The sequence below is a fragment of the Stomoxys calcitrans genome, chromosome 3 (assembly GCF_963082655.1).
Source record: "Stomoxys calcitrans chromosome 3, idStoCalc2.1, whole genome shotgun sequence".
NCBI lineage: Eukaryota > Metazoa > Arthropoda > Insecta > Diptera > Muscidae > Stomoxys > Stomoxys calcitrans.
The window spans coordinates 116,967,193-116,988,257 of NC_081554.1; the positions used below are offsets into that span (position 1 = coordinate 116,967,193).

At 37.5% G+C, this 21,065-nt stretch overlaps 1 protein-coding gene across 2 annotated transcripts in view; it reads left to right on the forward strand.

The window, feature by feature from the left end:
- The window catches only part of LOC106083295 (plasmanylethanolamine desaturase 1), a 150,768-nt gene that overhangs the window by 99,460 nt on the left and 30,243 nt on the right, over positions 1–21,065 (forward strand). For both annotated transcript variants that reach the window (XM_059364904.1, XM_013246229.2), the window contains 3 exons: positions 10,420–10,631; positions 10,698–10,916; positions 10,980–11,149. In XM_059364904.1, coding sequence (XP_059220887.1) covers positions 10,420–10,631; positions 10,698–10,916; positions 10,980–11,149 — 601 coding nt within the window. The remainder of the gene's footprint in view (positions 1–10,419; positions 10,632–10,697; positions 10,917–10,979; positions 11,150–21,065) is intronic.

Below are 21,065 nucleotides of genomic sequence, written 5' to 3' on the forward strand. Positions count from 1 at the left end.
AGAACGCAATAATGCACTGAAACCAAACCAATGCTGGACAACAACAACAATACTCCAAGAATAATCAGAGCAGTATGGTCGGACAAATGTTTGATGACGTCAGCACCACGTTGAAACCACAGAAATAGTAAAAATCTTATTAATTTTCAGGAAATTTAAGTTTTTGTTGGGCGCCAATTGTAGGGAATGGATGAAGGGTCCAACCCTAGGATATATTAAGGGCAGGATGAAGGGTCCAACCCTAGCAGTTTTGAGGGCAAGATTAAGGGTCCAACCCTAGCGGTTTTATATTTCATTAAATTATGAATTTTATGAACAAATCCTAACCAGACGAAACGTCCTAGCTGGATAATGTTCAGTTTAATTTTATATTTATTTTACGGGCCAAGTCAGACTTAAAAGTCCTAACTTGTCCTCCTATGAGTTTCTTCCGCTTTAAATAATGAGACAACTGTCCTCGTTGAATGCTATTAGAAGAAGACTTTTTATTTTTAACAAAGTTTAAGACTAAGCCTACAAGTGTTTGACAAACTTAATCTGTTATACACTCAAAACAAAAGAAAACATGTTATACAAACGAGAGTGAGAGTACTCACTATAGATCATATGACAAAACGTATAATAAAGAAAGAGACAAATGCTATTAGGTGAGTGATAATGATTCGAGTGTAAAATTGCAAATGAGAGAATAAATCCATGGTATATAAATCAATGGTATAAGTTAATGTTACAAATGGTAAAAATATCAATGGTATAAATCAAAACTCAAAAGAGTGTTTTAATATTTAACGTTAAAGAGAAATTGGTTACACTCAAGCAAAAATCTAAGTTCAAATAAAATTAAAGTGCATTACGTATAATATCAAAAATATAATTATCTTCAATGTGATTTATATAAAAGCTGCTTCTACATACTCAAATAAATTCAGACCATTTGGAATGCTTCGAACACAAAAGAGATTACTAAGAATTAAAGATTTTTTTCCTCGATCAAAGAATATTGGTAACGTTTTTTGTTTTTTTCTTTTATTAAATGGCGACCAATAAGCGATTAACAAAAAATTATTATTAAAAGAGGAAATTTTTTTTTCGATGGCGTCCTTTATATAGTGCGAATTAAGGAGAGTGCGTCTAATATAGGTCAATCTGCTTCAGTTTAACTATAATTTGCACCTGAATATTGTTAGGATTGTTTCCACCAGTAGTAAAAATAACAAATAAAAGCGTGCTAAGTTCGGCCGGTCCGAATCTTATATACCCTCCACAATGAATCACATTTGTCGAGAAAACATTTGCTATGGTATTGTAACAATATCAAGTTTTGGTTCATTTCGCACCATAAATGAACTGAATTTTGGAGACCATAGCAGAAGTCATTGTGTAAAATTTCAGCCAAATCTAGTAAGAATTACGCCCCTTAGGGGCTGAAGAAGTAAAATAGGGAGATTGGTTTATAGGGGAGTTGTATTAGGCTTTAAACCGGTTCGTAAACACGTATGTTAAAGGTCATGGGAGAAGCCGTTGTACAAAATTTCAGCCAAATCGGATAATAACTATTCTATTGAACTATTTGAACTATTCTTAAAAAAGTTGTTGGAAGTCGTAACAAAACTCGTCATGCAAAATTTAAGCCAAATCGAATAAGAATTGCGCCTTCTAGTGGCTCAAGAATTCAAGATCCAAGATCGGTTTATATGTCAGCTTTATCAAAATATGGACCGATATGGCCCATTTACAATCCCAACCGACCTACACTAATAAGAAGTATTTGTGCAAAATTTCAAGCGGTTAGCTTTACTCCTTCGAAAGTTAGCGTGCTTTCGACAGACGGACGGACGGACATGGCTAGATCGGCTTAAAATGTCATGACGATCAAGAATATATACACTTTATGGGGTCTTAGACGAATATTTCGAGGAGTTACAAACAGAATGACGAAATTAGTATACCCCCATCCTATGGTGGAGGGTATAAAAATATGAGTCCCTTTAACGCGCCATTTATTATACCCTCCACCATAGGATGGGGTTTATACTAATTTCGTCATTCTGTTTGTAACTACTCGAAATATTCGTCTGAGACCCCATAAAGTATATATATTTTTGATCGTCGCGAAATTATATGTCGATCTAGCCATGTCCGTCTGTCCGTCTATCTGTCGAAAGCACGCTAACTTCCGAAGGAGTAAAGCTAGCCGCTTGAAATTTTGCACAAATACTTCTTATTAGTGTAGGTCAGTTGGTATTGTAAATGGGCCATATCGGTCCATGTTTTGATATAGCTGCCATATAAACCAATCTTGGGTCTTGACTTCTTGAGCCACTAGAGGGCGCAATTCTTATCCGATTTAAATGCATTTTTGCACGGAGTATTTTGTTATAATATCCAACAATTGTGCAAAGTATGGTTCAAATCGGTTCATAACCTGATATAGCTGCCATATAAACCGATCTTGGGTCTTGAGATCTTCAGCTTCTAGGTGCGCAATTCTTATCCGATTGGGATGAAATTTTGCACGACGTGTTTAGTTATGATATCCAACAACTGTGCCAAGTATGGTCCAAATCGGACCATAACCTGATATAGCTGTCATATAAACCGATCGTGGGTCTTGACTTCTTGAGCCTCTAGAGGGCGCAATTCTTATCCAATTTGAATAAATTTTTGCACGAAGTATTTTGTTATGATATCCAATAATTGTGCCAAGTATGTTTCAAATCGGTTCATAACCTGATATAGCTGCCATAGAAACCGATCTTGGGTCTTGACTTCTGAGCCTCTGGAGTGGACTTCTTGAGCCTCTGGAGTGGACTTCTTGAGCCTCTGGAGTGCGCAATTCTTATCCGATTGGAATGAAATTTTGCACGACGTGTTTTGTTATGATATCCAACAACTGTGCCAAGTATGGTTCAAATCGGTTCATAACCTGATATAGCTGTCATATAAACCGATCTTGAGTCTTGACTTCTTAAGCTTCTAGAGGGCGCAATTCCTATCCGATATTGCTGAAATTTTGCATGACGTATTTTATTCTTACTTCCAACTACTGTGTCAAATAAGTTCATAACTTGATATAGCTTTTTTTTTAATTTTCTTAGTAAACAAGAACCTTGAATATGAAACTTGATAATATTTATAGAATACCTGTAAATTGCGATATGTTTTTACTGATTCTCTATATAGTTTTCCAAAATATTCGTGCAAATGAACACATAGCAGAATAAAAAAATACGTCCGATAAAACAGACATTATGCACTAATAAATTAAGTGCATCTTTAAATCGCCGTTTAATAGGTTGTTTAATCTAACGATCTCTGATTTTTTATACCCACCACCGTAAGATAGGGGGTACATTCATTTAGTCATTCCGTTTGAAACACATCGAAATATCAATTTCCGACCATACAAAGTATATATTTCGGATCGTCGTAGAATTCTTAGACGATTTAACGATGTCCGTGTATCTGTCCGTCTGTTGTAATCACTCTATATCCTTCAAAAATTGAGGTATTGAGCTGAAATTTGGCACAGATACGTCTTTTTGATGTACGCTGGTTAAGTTCTTGAACGGGCCAAATCGGACCATATTAAGATATAGCTGCTATATAGACCGATCTGCCGATAATGGGTCTAATGCCCATAAAAGCTTTATTTTTTAACCGATTTCGCTGAAATTTTAAACAGTGGGTAGCTTTAGGTCTCCCGACATCCGTCCCAAATATGGTTTGAATCGGACTATATTTAGATATAGCTGCTATATAGACCGATCTACCGATAATGGGTCTAATGCCCATAATAGCTTTATTTCTTTACCGATTTCGCTGAAATTTGAAACAGTGAGTAGTTTTAGGCCTGCCAACATAGGACCCAAATATGGTTCAGAACGGAATATATTAAGATTTAGCTGCCATATAGACCGATCTACCGAAAAAAGGTCTAAAGCCCATAAAGGCTTTATTTTTTATCCGATTTCGCTGAAATTTGAAACAGTGGGTAGCTTTAGGTCTTCCGACATCCATTCCAAATATGGTTTAAATCGGACTATATTTAGATATAGCTGCTATACAGAACGATATCCAGATAAAGGGTGTGAAGCCCATAAAAGCTTTATTTTTTATTCCGATCAGCCCTGGCAAACTTTATTTCGTTTTTGTCAGCTTAAGTAAACGGACGCAGTATATTCTAGTGCTAATGTAAGAGATAAATAAACAAGTAAAAAGGTATTAAGTTCGGCCGGGCCGATCTTTGGATACCCACCACCTCGGGTATATATGCAAACCCCATTCGTCACAATCCGGTGAAAATAAGATAACTTATGCACCCGAATTCGGCACGGCTATCGAGTGGTCTTATAAATAAAAGTCACTGTTGAATTTTGTATTTCAAATTTCAACAAAATCGAGTAATAAATAAAGTTTTTATGAGCTTCAGACTCTTAACCGTCATATCGGTCTATATTACAACTATATCTAAATACAGTCCTATTTTTACCATATTTGGGTCGGAAGGCGGGTGGCCTAAAACTAGTCACTGTTTAAAATTTCAGTGAAATTGGATATAAAATAATGTTTTTATGGGCTTAAGACCTTTTATCGGGAGATCGGTCTATATAGCAGCTATATCCAAATAGGGTCCGATTGGCCCGTTCAAAATGTGCCAAATTTTAGCTCAATATCTCAATTTTTGAAGCCTGCAGAGTGATTACAACAGACATCATTACATCGTCTTAGAATTTTACGACGATCCGAAATATATATACTTTGTAGGATCGGAAATTGATTGAACGAAATAACTAAATGAATACACCCCCTACGGTGGTGGGTATAAAATGGTTCAGTTAAAGCTCAATGGTAAGGGGCCTCCTTTTTATAGCCGAGTCCGAACGGCATGCCCCAGTGCGACACCTCTTAGGAGAGAAGTTTTACATGGCATAGTAACTCACAAATGTTGGCAGCATTAGGAGGGGAAAACCACCGCTGACAATTTTTTCTGATGGTCTCACCAGAATTCGAACCCAGGCGTTCAGCGTCATAGGCGGAAATGCTAACCTCTGCGCTACGGTGGCCTCCACAAATTAAGCAATAATTGCAAGTTATCATAATGAAACGTTTTATATTTAGAGATAGAGTACGAATCGGTTGTCTAAAAGCAGGGCTAAGTATCAGAGGAGTGCCCCACCCTCAAGAAAACCGCCAAAGGGCAATATTGGCCGACCGGGACAATTTAAAGTCTTTGGAAGTACAGTGCTTACCAATAAACCCATATTGGTCATACGGGACAATATCGAACGCAAATAAAAGGCGTTTGGTAAAGTACGAGGGTCATATCCAAATTTGGGGATACCGAAAGAAACTCCCCAAACGGAATTATGGGTCGATAGGAAAATATAGGATTTAAATTAAACGACTTTGGGAGAATATTACGGATTTGATATATTTGGGACCAGAGTGGCCAAGTTTCGTCAATTTCAGTCTACTCCAAATCTCCGTTATAAGTAAGTTAAAACACGTTAAGATCGGCCAGGCCTAGATTCGATAAAAAAGCAATATTTATAACGCAAGAATTTTATTTGAAAAATCTTTATAAATCTGTATCATATTACGTTCCGATCTAGACTGTATCGGGTAAGAGTTTTGAGGTGCCAAAACCAACTCACAGTTCCAAAATTTCGTTGATATCGGGTATTAAGTACAGTTTGGCCCCATTCATTCGGCAGCTGTATAAAAAATGTTCGATCTGGATCCTAATCACAAATCTCTGTTTGTATCCTCATATATATATATATATATATATATATATATATGTGTCATATAGTCGGCGTTGACAAATTTTTTCACAGCTTGTGACTCTGTAATTGCATTCTTTCTTCGGTCAGTTATCAGCTGTTGCTTTTAGCTTGCTTTAGAAAAAAAGTGTAAAAGAAGTATATTTGATTAAAGTTCATTTTAAGTTTTATTAAAAATTCATTTACTTTCTTTTAAAATATCCGCAATTACTTTTTGGGCAACCCAGTATTATAAGTTGAAATCTGGCGATTTGTAATAGAGCGGATAAACCGACCTTTACTACCCTGAACAGGTAGGAGGTAATATCTACCTTTGTATCGGAAGATATAAGCGCAAAAATATACCACTGGGATGTGTTGGATAACCACAGCTGATCATCGTTATATTAGTTTCATCCTTGTAGAAAATACGGCAGAAGTGCAGCCTCGACAAAACAAAAGTAAGGCGAATTGGGATAAATTTCGACACAAATTCTGAACGTCTATCCCTTCTAGACTAGAAAAAAGGAAGTGGAAACTGCGAAAGATATAAACATATGGGTCACATGGATCACGAAAGCCCTGAAAGTCTAAGGATGGACTGCAGAAAACTCTTCAAGAGAGCGAAAGCTACAAGAGCACCACACGATTGGGATATCTATAAGGGCGAACTGAGAAAGGCTCAGAACAAATTCTGGCTGGAATTATTTAGCTCCGTGGAGGAGTGGTGGATACATCTGAGGTCTCTAGGCCAAGGAAGATTCTGTCCTCGAGACCTATTACGGTGGGGTATTTTCAGAAGTCAGAGAATGTATGGACAATGAATAGTGAGATATTCCCGCGATATTCTTAAACGGGCAACGTGGCACCAGAAGAGGTTGTCATTGGTGTGCATTCGTCGGAGATTATAAGGGGAAATTGTGTTTAAGCCTAAAATCCTTTGGGCGATATGAAGCTTCGACTCCTTTAAGTCACCAGGCCCTGATGATGTATCACCGGTTGAATTTCAAACTGTTTCTGAAAGACTGGTTTCTTGCCTCAGGGAGATTTACTCTGCTTATATTAGCAATCTTACAACACGAATACGAACGATTTTCGTCCAATTAGTATGTCATCCTCTATGCTGAAGACTCTTGAGAGGTTGATAGAAAAAATTCTTAGGGAAAAAAGCCCTGAAGATCACCTGTCGCGGCATCAGCATGCATAGTAAAGGCAAATCCACTGAAACAGCCCTTCACGACCTAGTCGGCTATATACAATGGTAGCATTTCTTGACATTGAAGGTGCTTTCAATAATGTAAAACCGACGTCAATAATGAAGGAGTTGGAGTTTCTTAGCATCAATTCTACCGTAAGAAAGTTTATTAATAACTTACTTACTAAAAAATGCATTAGGGCAGGCTTGTGATCTGTGGATCTCAAATGATGGGTTAGCAGAGGAACACCTCAAGGAGGTGTACTGTCTCCTTTACTTTGGAATATAGCCATTTACAATACATCATTGCCTCTGGAAGAAAAAGGCGTAAAAGTGGTCGCGTATGCTAATGACGTTGTAATTGCGGTTAGGGGAAAGTATCCCAGCACTCTCTGTGAGATACCTCAGAAAGCTCTACTTGCAACAGGGAAGTAGGGTACCGAAAGTGGTCTAGGTGTAAATCCATGTAAGACCGAAGTCGTTCTCTTCAAGAAGATACATGTTACTACAGTGGCACCTGTCTCCTTGGGTGTCTCCACCCAATGTGGAATGTTCCATTTAAAGAAGGCTCGAAATATCTGGGTGTTTTGCTGGACAGGAAATTAAACTTTAAATCCAACATTTTGGAAAGGGCAAGAAGGGCAACTCTTTCCCTATACACCTGAAATAGAGCTTTTGGTAAAAGTTGGAGACTTAGACGTGGTGTCATGCAATGGGTATATACTGCAGTTGTCAGACCTGCAATGCTATATGATGTTGTGGTCTGGTGGACGGCGCTTCAAAGTCCACCTACTGTTCAATACTTAACCGGATCCAAAGGATGGCGTGTTTGTGCATCACAGCCGCACTGAGGACGACACCATCTGATGCATTGAATTTAATGTTACCTCGAATGCCTCTGGATATTGTGGCTAGACAAATTGCAGCGACTACTGCCGTGAGGTTAAGGGAGTTTTCTCATTGGTCATGTGGCCGCTGTGTTATCCTTGATACAATATCCGATCTTCCAGGCAGTGTGAATGACACACTACCTGAGCCGCTTTTTGATAAAAATTACTGTACCACTATTCCTGATAGAACCGATTGGAACTACAATATCCCTGGTAACAGAAGTTAAATAGACTTCTATACGGATGGTTCCAAACTAGACGACCAGATAGGCTTTGGAGTGTACTCTAAGGATCTAGAACTGGTCATATCGAAGAGGTTACCCGACCACTGCAATGTGTATCAAGCAGATATCCTTGCAATTAAAGAAGCGGTGGAATAGCTAAGATATAATGGCATTACGACGATTGGCATAAATATCTTCTCAGACAGCCATTAAATCCCTGGAGAACGTATTTCTGAACACAATAACTGCCCTCAACTCTCGCAAATCTCACAACGAGATGGCTGAACAGTTCAAAATTTACTTGTTTTGAGTGCCGGTCCACAGAGAATTGTAAAGCGGACGAGCTTGCGAGTCTAGGAACTAGCTTACAAATTTCAGGGAAACTGAAACCTGTGGGTATGCCTCTAGCGACATGTAAGCGAAGTTTTCAGGACCAGACCCGAAGGAAAACGAATGATAGATGGTCACAAAGAGGGGGCTGTGAGCATTCCAAAACTATGTGGCCTAGTCTAGATTGCTGGAACCTGTGGGTATGCCTCTAGCGACATGTAAGCGAAGTTTTCAGGACCAGACCCAAAGGAAAACGAATGATAGATGGTCACAAAGAGGGGGCTGTGAGCATTCCAAAACTATGTGGCCTAGTCTAGATTTGAAGAGGTCTACCGCTTTCAGTCTCAGTCATTGTGTCCGTCATGACAGGTCACTGTTCAATCGGAAAACATGCTGACAGATTGAAGGTTGCCAACATCGACTTTTGCAGAAGTTGTGAGTATATCGAAGAAGAAGTGACTATAGAACACTTTCTGTGTGTGTGTCCCGCACTAGCATTCAGAAGGAGTTCCACCCGTCTGATTTAGCGGATATAAACATTCGCAAGTTGTTGGGCTTGTTAAAGCGATCTGGATGGTTCAACGGTAGGAACTAGAAGGCATCTTCCTTCTTCTGTTCCTGTGGTATAGCAATGGACGAAAACGTCGAAGTGAGTCTGATGGCAGACTGCCACTTAAACATAACCTTACCTAGTGCTTAATTTGCCAGCAAACACTGTTACGTTCAAGTTAAAATGATTTTTAAACTCCCGATCGGTGAGTTGGGCGGGGAGGGGTTCAAGAGGGAAGTCCCGAGGTTTGTTTCTCTCTCTAGCCAACTGCCATAATGCTCTGGTCTAGGGAGCAGCGGGCCTGAGCCGTTGAGAGCCTTTTCTTTTCACTTGTTGCTACGCAACGTGCCTTACGCGCTCGGTTTGAAATTCATCCTCACAGACTCTTTTCTGGTCGTAACTCCACTCTGTCTTAGGTTAACTCATTTCGGGAGTGTGGAAGTGTCGTTAAAACCGTAAATGGACTTCAACGGACCATCAAAACTCCGGAAAATATCGAAAAGTGAGGCAGACAGTTGTGCGTTCTCCCCAACGTTCGGCTCTCAAACACACAGCAGCTTTGGCAATTTCTGACAACACTGTTCAACGAATTCTCCATCAATACCTTAAATTTCATCCCCATAAATTGGTTGTTGTTCAAAAATTAACTGAACGCGATTTTTTTGCACGTCAAAATGCATGTGAAATGCTGATTGACAACTTGCCTGAAGAAGGTTTTTTTCCAGTGAAGAAGCTCACTTTCACTTCAATAAGCAACTCAAGAACAACATTCGCGACGCCGTTGCCAACGTACTGATTGATATGCTGCAAGGACTTAATCTGTGAATGCGCAATGGGGTCACCATTTACCCGATGGCATTTTCAAGACGGCATGCAAAAAAATTCGTACAATGAATTCTCAAATGAAAAAAGAATTAAAACAAAAATTGAAGTACTTTCGTTGTTATTGACCTTTCAAATAAGTAGGTTAGGTTGAAAAGAGGGTGCAGCTATTAATCCGCCCCATGCCACTATGGACATACACCTAATCCAGTAACCGGCTTGTTTCAAATAAGTAAGTTTCTCTGGCACACCCTGTACAATATCGTTAATTTTCAAATAAAGGTCAATTAACTAATCTCCGACAATAAATATTTTCAGGATAAAGTTGCCTCAATACCACTCGCCAAAAGCAAGTTTTCTTCAATAGGAAACTTCGACATTTTTAAATTTCTTTTAACCAAATCTTCAGTTTGTCCTATATCCTTTTGTATACATTTTGTATTCTCTAGACCATTAGATCAAAATGTGTGGACTACTTTAGACTATTTTGCATTTGGACCCCTTTACCACGTACATAAACTTCTTTCCAAAACATAATATTTTTGTTGATAAAAACGCCCTATAAAATGTTGTTCCTTTGTTATTCGTCTCAAACATTATTCTCTAATAAATCATTATTGCATTGGGGTCTTTTGTATTTCAGGAAAACGTGCTCAGGAATTTATTTGTGTTTACACCTGCATTGCTTTGATGATAATCGACTTCGTTTTAATACTGAAACATTTTCATTTCGACCGCATAATTGTTACATGTATATCGGCTATTTGCGGAATAATAACGGCAGATTTCGGATCTGGTCTTGTGCATTGGGCCGCCGATACATGGGGTTCGGTGGAATTGCCCATTATAGGAAAGGTATTCAAAAAACAATCCCCTTTTGACAAATTTGTATAACATCATAACATTTTTCAATTTGTTCAGAACTTCCTACGTCCATTTCGAGAGCACCACTTGGATCCAACGTCGATAACACGACATGACTTCATTGAGACAAACGGCGATAACTTCATGGTTAGCATTCCGATCTTGGGATTCTTGGCGTACTGTTTCAACACCAAATCCCATACGGACATTCAACAGGATTTCGGCTGGATCTCCTATTTATTTTTATGTTCAATTTTCGTTGCCATGACCAATCAGGTGAGTTGAGATCTTAGTGTGAGTTAGCAATTGTGATTAAATATTGTTATGGCATTTCCCCAGATACACAAATGGTCTCACACATATTGGGGTCTGCCGAAATGGGTGCTATTTATGCAGAATTACCATATCGTACTGCCTCGCAAGCACCATCGCATACATCACGTAGCACCTCATGAGACATATTTTTGTATAACGACCGGCTGGTTAAATTGGCCGTTAGAAAAATTGAGGTAAGTAAAATTGATATGATGTTCTAGAAAAATCTTCCCTTTATAGACCGACACTATGTCCGTGTTTCATAGTGAAAATAAAAATAGGTTACGATTCCTTGTTTTAAACACTAAAATTAATAAAAAATACTAATGTCATAATAATTGAATAAAATATCATAACAAATAGTGAGGGAATGTCCACCGAATTAAAGCATCATGTTTTTGTTTTTAAAATTCGTTATTCAAAAAATAATATTGTAAAGATATTGATTTTCACAGTGAAACATTAACCTCTGCCTTATCTTGGGAAATTCATAAATCATGTTTATTGGACAAATGATAAGATGTTTTTGTAGTAGCCACATATTCGAATGTAGATGTGCGATCCTCGTTAAGCTCTTATAGATGGCCAAACTCGTTCCGGATCCATTGCCGCGGGAACGTCCTGGTTATTTAATTATTCACGGCGTCAATAACTCGCCTTGCTATATCGAGCATAGGCAGTCAGTATTAATGCCAGAGGCTGTGCCACACGACCTCTCACTAATACTCTCCACTCGATAACGCTGATTGTCCGCGACTGCAATTGCAGGTACTCCGTATGGGGCATTATACTATCCGCAACCTGTGGACTTGTCGGTAGCTCGCAGCTGAGCTTCTCAAAATAACGAAGAAAACCACATAGATTGGAGCTCAAAGCGTGTCACCACTCTCCCTTACCCTATTTTCAGAAACGCCAGATCTCGAAGATGGGTGGTGCGATTTAAGCGAAATTTTGAGTGCACTTTTATACTAACCTAAAAACAAAAGTTTGGTATCCAAATTTCAGATAGGGTACCAAGGGTACCACCCCCAATCCTACCAAATATATATATAGACCAATCACGACAATATGGAAATCAAATGACAGGTATTTGCGAGTAGAATGCGAATCTGATATCCAAATGTGAGACCAAGTTTCTGGGGGTCCACCCCTTCCCCAAAACACCCCCAAACAGGACTTTTTTACTGACCATGGCAATATGGGGCTTAAATAAAAGCTATTTGAGTGTACAATACGAATCTGATATCCAAATGTGGGAGTGTTTAAGTGTTTAGGGGGCCGCCAATCCTTAAAAATATGTCCCAAAGAGCACAAATTTACGACCATATCAATATGGGGCTCAAATGAAAAGTCTTTGGGATTTGAGCACGAATCTGATATCAATATTCGGGAAAAAGCCACCCCACCCCCATAACACTACCCAAATAGTAAGTATTTGCTGACCATTGCAATATGGGGCTCAAATAAGAGGTATTTTAGAGTAGGACGCAAATCTGATGTATATTTTCAAGGCCAAATCACTGAGTGGCCACCCCTAAACCGGTCATGTTTGCCGACTATGGAAATATGGTGCTTAAATGAAAAATATTCGGGAGTAGACTACGAATCTGATATCAACTTTCGGGACCAACTGTCTAGAGGACGTCCCAACACCATAAAAAAGTAGGACGTATTAGCTCGCCAAGACAATTTGGGCCTTCAAGACAGTAGAGCTCGATACTGATAGCTTTAAGGGTCCATTCCCCCCCGGACATATTTGCTGACTTTTGCAATAAGGGGTTTAAATGAAAGGTATTTGAGATAAGAAAACGAATTTGATATCCAATTTCGAGGCCAATGGCAATACGGTGTTCAAATAAATGATGTATCGATATATGAGAATACAGATGCTGATATATTTTCAGGGCTAAATGTTTGGGGGACAACCCCACTCTCTCAAAAACACTCTTAAATCGGGCATATTTACCGACCATGTCGACGTGGGGCTCAAATGAAAGGTATTTGGAAATAGAGCACGAAATTGATACCCTCTTTCGGGACCAATTTTTCCCCTTTCCCGAGGTACCCCACAAACAAGAATTATTTACTGGTCATCGCAATATGGGACTCAGATAAAGGTAATTGGGACAATGTGAGATCATGTTTTTGGAGCACCGCCCTTCCCCAGGCACTTATATGGTTATACTGTTAGTCAAGCGATATGCATTTACTATTTTCGTAGCATGATATTTTACTAAAAGCTCTTATTGTAAATTGTCGAAAATAAATATTCGAAGGATAATTTTGTTCCATATAAAGTAAAAGAAGGCGCAGCGGAGCGGGCCCGGTTCAGCTAGTATTCTATAAAATCGAACCCCATTAGCAATGACTAACACATCCGCTAAATCAGACAAGTTATTAAAGAATTGAGAACCTAAAATTGAACTTTTTCTGACTGCCAGAGCGAAACACACACACAGCAGGTGTTCTATAGTCTCTTCTTCCTCGACGTCCTCACAGCTTCGGCTAAAGACGTTACGGACAACCTTCAGTGTGTCAGCATGTTTTCCGATCAGACAGTGACCTGTCATGACGGACCCAATGACTGGAACGTCTGCTCTAGCCAGCGACAGCAAAGCGGTAGACCTCTTCAAGTCTAGATTAGGTCACATCATATTGAAATGCGCACAACCAAGATATTTATGCCAGTCGTCGTTATGACATAATATCTTAGCCATTCCACTACTTCTTTAATTGCACTGATCTCCGCTTCTCGATATGACCAGTCAAAATTCATCAGAGTATACCCCAAAGCCCATTCGGTCATCTAGTTTACAACTATCGAAGTCTATGTAACTTTTCTAACTATCAGAAATAGTGGTACAATACTTTTTATCAAAAAGCGGCTCAGGCAATGTATTGGGTTGCCCAAAAAGTAATTGCGGATTTTTCATATAGTCGGCGTTGCCAAATTTTTTCACAGCTTGTGACTCTGTAATTGCATTCTTTCTTCTGTAAGTTATCAGCTGTTACTTTTAGCTTGCTTTAGAAAAAAAGTGTAAAAAAAGTATATTTGATTAAAGTTCATTCTAAGATTTATTAAAAATGCATTTACTTTCTTTTAAAAAATACGCAATTACTTTTTGGGCAACCCAATATAATCGACCCAAAGGAAAAGCTCCCTATTCCTCACAGCAGTGGTTGCAGCAATTTATTTAGCCATAATGTCCAGAGGCATGAGGTGTAGCATTAAATTCAGTGCATCAGATGGTGTTATCCTCAGTGTGGCTGTGATGCACAAACCAGCCATCACGATCTAGTGAAGCGCTGTTTCAGTGAATTTGCCTTTACAGGCGATCTCTAGGAATCTTTGCCCTTAGATATGCAACCTCTCTAAAGTCTTCCGCATAAACGATGACAGACTAACAGGACGAAAATCTTTCGCCTTCGTGAGGAATGAAAATGATCTTTGTGTTCCTCCATCCCATAGGTATATACGACGTGCTGATACAAGCAAAGCATTTCTCCTCAAGCCAAAGAGCAAGTCTATCGGACACAGCTTGTAATTCAACATCATCAGGGCCTGGTGACTTAAAGTAGTCGAACCTTCTTATCGCCCAAAGGATTTTAGGCTTTGACACAATTTCCCTAATAACCTCCGACGAATGCACACCAGTGACAACCTCTTCTGGCGCCACGTTGCCCGTTGGAGAATATCCTGGGTAATGCGTATCAACGAGTAGCTCTGGTGTTCCCTCACTAGACATTGTCCATACATTCTCTGACTTCTGAATATTCCCCACCGTAGTAGGTCCCGAGGGTGCGATCTTCTTTAGCCTACACTCATAGAAAAAAGCAACATTTTGATCAGACCGGCACCACTTTAAAAGTATTTGTCTTAAGTACAATATTTTAATGAATTTTTTCTAAGCAAATTTTAACGAATCTTTTTTTAATGACAAAATTTCTGCGTAATATTTTAAGGACATAACTTCATCACAATTTTTCCTAAAGATAACATTTTAATAATTCAGCGCAACATTATCTTCAGCCCGAGCCGGATCCCCCTTGAAATTATTTTTTTAAAGAGAAAATTTCATTACAATTTTTCCTAAAGACAAAATTTCAATTAAAACTTTTCTAAAAACCAAATTTTAATAATTTTTTTTCACAAAACTCTATTTCAATGAAAAATTTCCTAAAGACAAACTTTTGCCCAGGCTACCTCGAAATTATTGTATAAAGCCAAGATTTCATTAAAAAATTGTTGTGCCCGATCAATGCAATTTACGACACTACTTAAACATTTTTAAAGTTTTTTTATTATGATTTTATGTCCCAAATGAAAAATCACAGAAAAAAATTCAAAATTAATTTTTTTTCTATGTAAAGATAAAACTTGAAGTATATTTTTTTCTAAACGCAAAATTTTTATGAAATATTGTATTAAGTCAAAAGATTGGACATGCCCGTGTATCCTCGAAATTATTTTGTTTTTAAAGAAAGATTTCGATAAATTTCAATAACATCTATTTAAACAAAAACACTTTCCTAAAAATTTGTCTACAGACAATTTTCAGTAAATATTTTTAAAGACGACATTTTAACCCATTACGCTTGACCCTCGATTCCCTTGTCCAATTTGGATGAAATTTCATATATTCATAATGTATCGAAGTAGTTAATTTTTTAATTTTTTTAAATTTTTTAACAACAATTTTTTAAACAAAAAGTTATTTAAATTTTGTGAAGTCGAGCTTGATTCAGCTTAAAAGGTCGAACAAAATAAAAATATTTTCGAAAAAAATAAAAAAAAAATTCGTTTTGTTTCCTCTTCTTTTTATTTCCTCCCACAATGTATTTACAACAAAAACAAATATCATTTTTCAATATTTAATAACCATTTAGCGAATGGTGGATTTAATTCCATTGACATAAAATAGCACCTGTTGGCTTATCACCACATATAATTTGTTTTTAATATAGTAACTATCAAATGGAATATATTCCAAAACAATAGATTCCAGAAGTCACACTTCTAAGAATTTTGAGAAAAATTTTTATTCCATATTTTTGGATGTAAAAAAAATTCCGACTTTCGACAAGCCAATTTCCCCCAAAACATGACCTTATATCACGGGAAAAATTGTTTTAAACTAGTTGTTGTTATCCACTTACGCCAATCCAAATTTCATTAGGATACCTCTTTCCTAGCTCGAGCTGGAATTTTTCTAAGACAGCTCCATTCTTGGGTATTTTTCTACCCATTCGTATTTATGGGTTAATGACATTTTCTTTAAAGACGGAATCACCCAGATTAATTTACACTTTAAAATAATTATTTGTAATGAAACAATTTCGTTTTTTTCCTTGGAATTTCATATTTCATAATACAGTATTTATGGCAATTAATACGGAGTTCATAGTAAGTTAGGATCGAAACCTATCAGTCAATAGCAAGCAGTGTTGATTCTAATAGAAATTTATTAGTTCTGTAGGCTTTGGCCGTAGTGTTGGACAAAGTGAAATATTCCTTTTAAAAAATTTTAAATTTTATTTTTCGAGTTATTGATTTTTCTCAAAAAAAAAAATCGTTTTACTACAAGAAGAATGCAATAAAAAGATCTTAATATCCACATTAAGTAAGGAAATTTGTTAAAATAATATAAGTAGGCAGACTTTTGTATTTTACACTTACGGTTGTCGCCAGTTCATTTGAGATCAATTGTTTATTCATTTCATCTACCGTGAAAAATGACTGAGCAAAGAAAGCAAAAAGTTTACAATTGCAATAACGTAGAAATCTCTTCCTAGTTCTGATTTCTAATTCTACCACCTTTTCTTGTTTTATCTCCACAAAATTAGGAAAACTTTAAGACTTGTAAAGCAGAGAACTGCAACGGGTAGCAAAATTTTCAAGCACACTTGTTCAGCGAATCGATTTATGTTGATGCTTTTGTTTGGTTGGATGAATCGAGAGTGAGTGCTCTCGTATTTGCTCGAACCGAACATTCAGTTCGAATCACTTCATTAGTAATGAAACATGAATGTTCGTACTCGCTCGTTTCATACGGTAACGAGGGATGATCAAACAAGCTTTCTTGAATTTAATGAACTTGAACGAAATTTTTGTTTACATTAGAGTTTGTTCGGGACAATTGATTGCACGTGCACTTAAAATCAAAGAGCGTAAGAAAGAAGAACAGCTGGCATTAGAGCCCTATTCGGGATGACGAGTGACAAAGTTTAAAGACACAACATGTTTGAATTGCTTACGATATTTCGTTTTTCCTTTATTTCAACTTGCGGTTGCAAAGAAACAAAACAAAATACGAAAAAATGTTCGAACGAATGGTCGAGTCAAAACAGAATACCCCGAAAATGTTGCAACCCTCAATGTAAATCCAATTGGAATACATGAAAAATGTTGTGTCTTTAAGGCGAGTTAATTTACGGTATGGGGAAGACAAAGCAGAAACCCTCTCTTCTTCTTTCTTACGCTCTTAGCTTAAAATAACAAAAAGCACTTGTTATTTTTTCTGTTTTCTTTGATTGAAATGGCTGAAAATGTTGAAAGTGGCCGACATGATTAAATCTGACGGTCCAGGTAGTACATCAGCCACTATCGACATGTGGACGGACAATTATATGAAGCGAAATTTTTTTAGAAGTGGCATTCTATTATCAAAAAGACCATAGGGTAATTAATTTGGTGTTAGGCATGAAATAAATGGATTTCGAGTGGTTCACCAGCGTAAACATTCTAAAAAAGCCTATGTGCATTTTTTATGAATTCGGTGTCCCAAATATCGAAAAAGTGAAATTGTTATATTTTTAGTTAATTTAATGAAATTAAATTTTTAATTTTAGAATTAAGCCATAAAACCAAATGAAATTAAAGGTTTTTGTTTTCTAAACCTGTGTTTATTTATTGAAGCGAAGGGCAATTTATGTAGCTTGATTCCGATCAGACTTGTTTATTTGCACTTTGAACAAATCAAATCAAATTCAACAAACAGAAAAATCATATCAAACACCAGCCTTAAAATTGAACGCTCCGTTCAGCAAAATCATTCATTGGCATGTGAGTTGTTAGATTAGAATCTAGTGCTTCAATTAATTCGTTTTTGGATCACATTTTCGTTGCGTTTTGAGCGAGTTGAATAGACTCGTTATGAAGACATGGTGCAAATTAAAGCCATATACGGCAATAGTTGGAAGCAATTTTCACCGGACATCTTTCCCATCAAAAAAGGATTTTCGGTCGATTTAATTAAGTTCGGAGTAAAAATTAGCTGCATCATTTAAGCAGAACGTAGATGGCTCGTCGTAAAAATTAATAAAAATTTAATTTTTTATACCCACCACCGAAGGATGGGTGTATATTTATTTTGTCATTCCGTTTGCAACACATCGAAATATCCATTTCCGACCCTATAAAGTATATATATTCTTGATCAGCGTAAAAATCTAAGACGATCTAGACATGTCCGTCCGTCTGTTCGTCTGTCTGTTGAAATCACGCTACAGTCTTCAAATATACATATTCTTTTTTTGTCCATAAGCAGGTTAAGTTCGAAGATGGGCTATATCGGACTATATCTTGATATAGCCCCCATAAAGACCGATCCGCCGATTTAGGGTCTTAGGCCCATAAAAGCCACATTTATTATCCGATTTTGCTGAAATTTGGGACAGTTAGTTATGTTAGGACCCTCGACATCCTTCGTCAATTTGGCCTAGATCGGTTCAGATTTCGATATAGCTGCCATATAGACCGATCCTCCGATTTAGGGTCTTGGGCCCATAAAAGCCACATTTATTATCCGATTTTGCTGAAATTTGGGACAGTGAGTTGTGTTAGGCCCCTCGACATCCTTCGTCAATTTGGCCCAGATCGGTCCAGATTTGGATATAGCTGCCATATAGACCGATCTCTTGATTAAAGGTTTTGGGCTATATCGGACTATATCTTGATATAGCCCCCATATAGACCTATCCTCCGATTTAGGGTCTTAGGCCCATAAAAGCCACATTTATTATCCGATTTTGCTGAAATTTGGGACAGTGAGTTATGTTAGACCCCTCGACATCCTTCGTCAATTTGGCCTAGATCGGTTCAGATTTCGATATAGCTGCCATATAGACCGATCCTACGATTTATGGTCCTAGGCCCATAAAAGCCACATTTATTATTATATTTTGCTGAAATTTGGGACAGTGAGTTGTGATAAGCCCTTCGATATCCTTCGTCAATTTGGCCCAGATCAGTCCAGATTTGGATATAGCTGCCATATAGACCGATCCCCTGATTTAGGGTTTTAGGCCCATAAAAGCCACATTTATTACCCGATTTTGTTGAAATTTGGGACAGTGAGTAGAGTTAGGCCCTTCGATATCCCTTGTCAATTTGGCTCAGATCGGTCCAGATTTGGGTATATCTGCCATATAGACCGATCTCTCGATTAAAGGTTTTGGGCCCATAAAAAGCGCATTTATTGTCCAATGTGGCCGAAATTGCGGACAGTGGGTTAAATTAAGCCCCTCGACATACTTCTGCAATATGGCACAGATCGGTTCAGATTTGGATGTAGGTGCCATATAGCCCGATCTCTCGATCTAAGGTTTTGGGGTCATAAAAGGCGCGTTTATTGTCCGATGACGCCGAAATTTGGGACGGTGAGTTGTGTTAGGCCCTTCGATATCCTTTTTAAATTTGATCTAGATCCGTCCAGATCTACCATATAGACCGATATCCAGATTTATAGTCTTGGTCCCATAAAGTCGCATTTATAATCCGATTTCACTTAAATTTTACACAGTGACTTATGCTAAGCATTTCGACATCCGTTTAGTACATGGTTCAAATCGGTTTAATTTTAGATATATCTATTTAAAAGACCAATATTTTGTTATACGCAATTGAAAAATGACTTGTACTTATAAGTATTTGGTCCAAATCGGAACATATGTATTTCGATATAGCTGCTATGGGGCATAAGGTATGCATTTTTCACGGGACTTTGACGAAAGGTGTTTTACATATATACCCGAGGTGGTGGGTATCCAAAGTTCGGCCCGGCCGAACTTAACGCCTTTTTACTTGTTTTTAAATATTTAAGATTTATAGTTGCTTAATTTTTCAATTTGTTATGGAAATAAAATTCATTTAAAATCAATTGATCGACACAAACAATAAAACTAGTTTGAGATCAAATTAAAATGAAAGCAAAGGAAATTTTTTTATCAAAATACTGAAGTTGATTCTCCAAAACTATCACTATAAAACTAAGATATTCGTAAAGACAACCACATTTTGAAGGCTTTGAAAGATAAGGATCGACCTATAAATAGTGTTTTGGCAAGCAGTACAAAATTAAGCTCTGACTTTAACCAAATGTCACCGCCGATAGGCCAATTCCTGCACCCCGAGGCGTCCACTATTTTCAAAAAAAAATTTTGAGGTACCTAATTCAATTTTACAGTAACAGAAGAATTTTGGCAAATTTTCGAGTCTTCCCTTCCAATATAATTTCTCATGGTCATTAGTTGGACACCAACTGAAAAAAAAATGTCAAAAATAACCAAAACACATGACCGGCCATGAAATAGAAACATAAATAATGCCAAAAAAAAATAAAGGCAAACATTCGTTTCATTTCACCAAATTGTTTTTCAAAAATTTTTCAATATTTTAGTAGATTTTTGTGTTTAAAACAGCAGATATTGTTTGCTGAAATTGCAGTACGAAATGTTTGCTAAATCAACAGCACTATGTTTGCTGAAACAACTGTAATTTCTGTTTTCCCTTTTTCAGCAAACAAAAACCGTCATTTTAGCATACATTTTTGCTGTTTTGAATGACAAATTTCGTTGAGTGTAGAGGCTTCAGATGTATCCTCCAACGAACTACAAGATTCCACCCAGGATTTGTTCTAAGCCTTTCTCAGCTCGCCCTTGTATTTTCTAAGTTCTGCCTTATAGACGTCCCAATCGTGTGGTGCCCTTGTGGCTGTCGCCCTGTTGAAGAGCTTTCTGTAGCTTTTCCTCAGACCAACCAGTTCTGGGGTCTACCATGGTGGTCGCTGTTTGCCCCTTGGCTTGGCACTAGGACATGTTGACACAAACGAG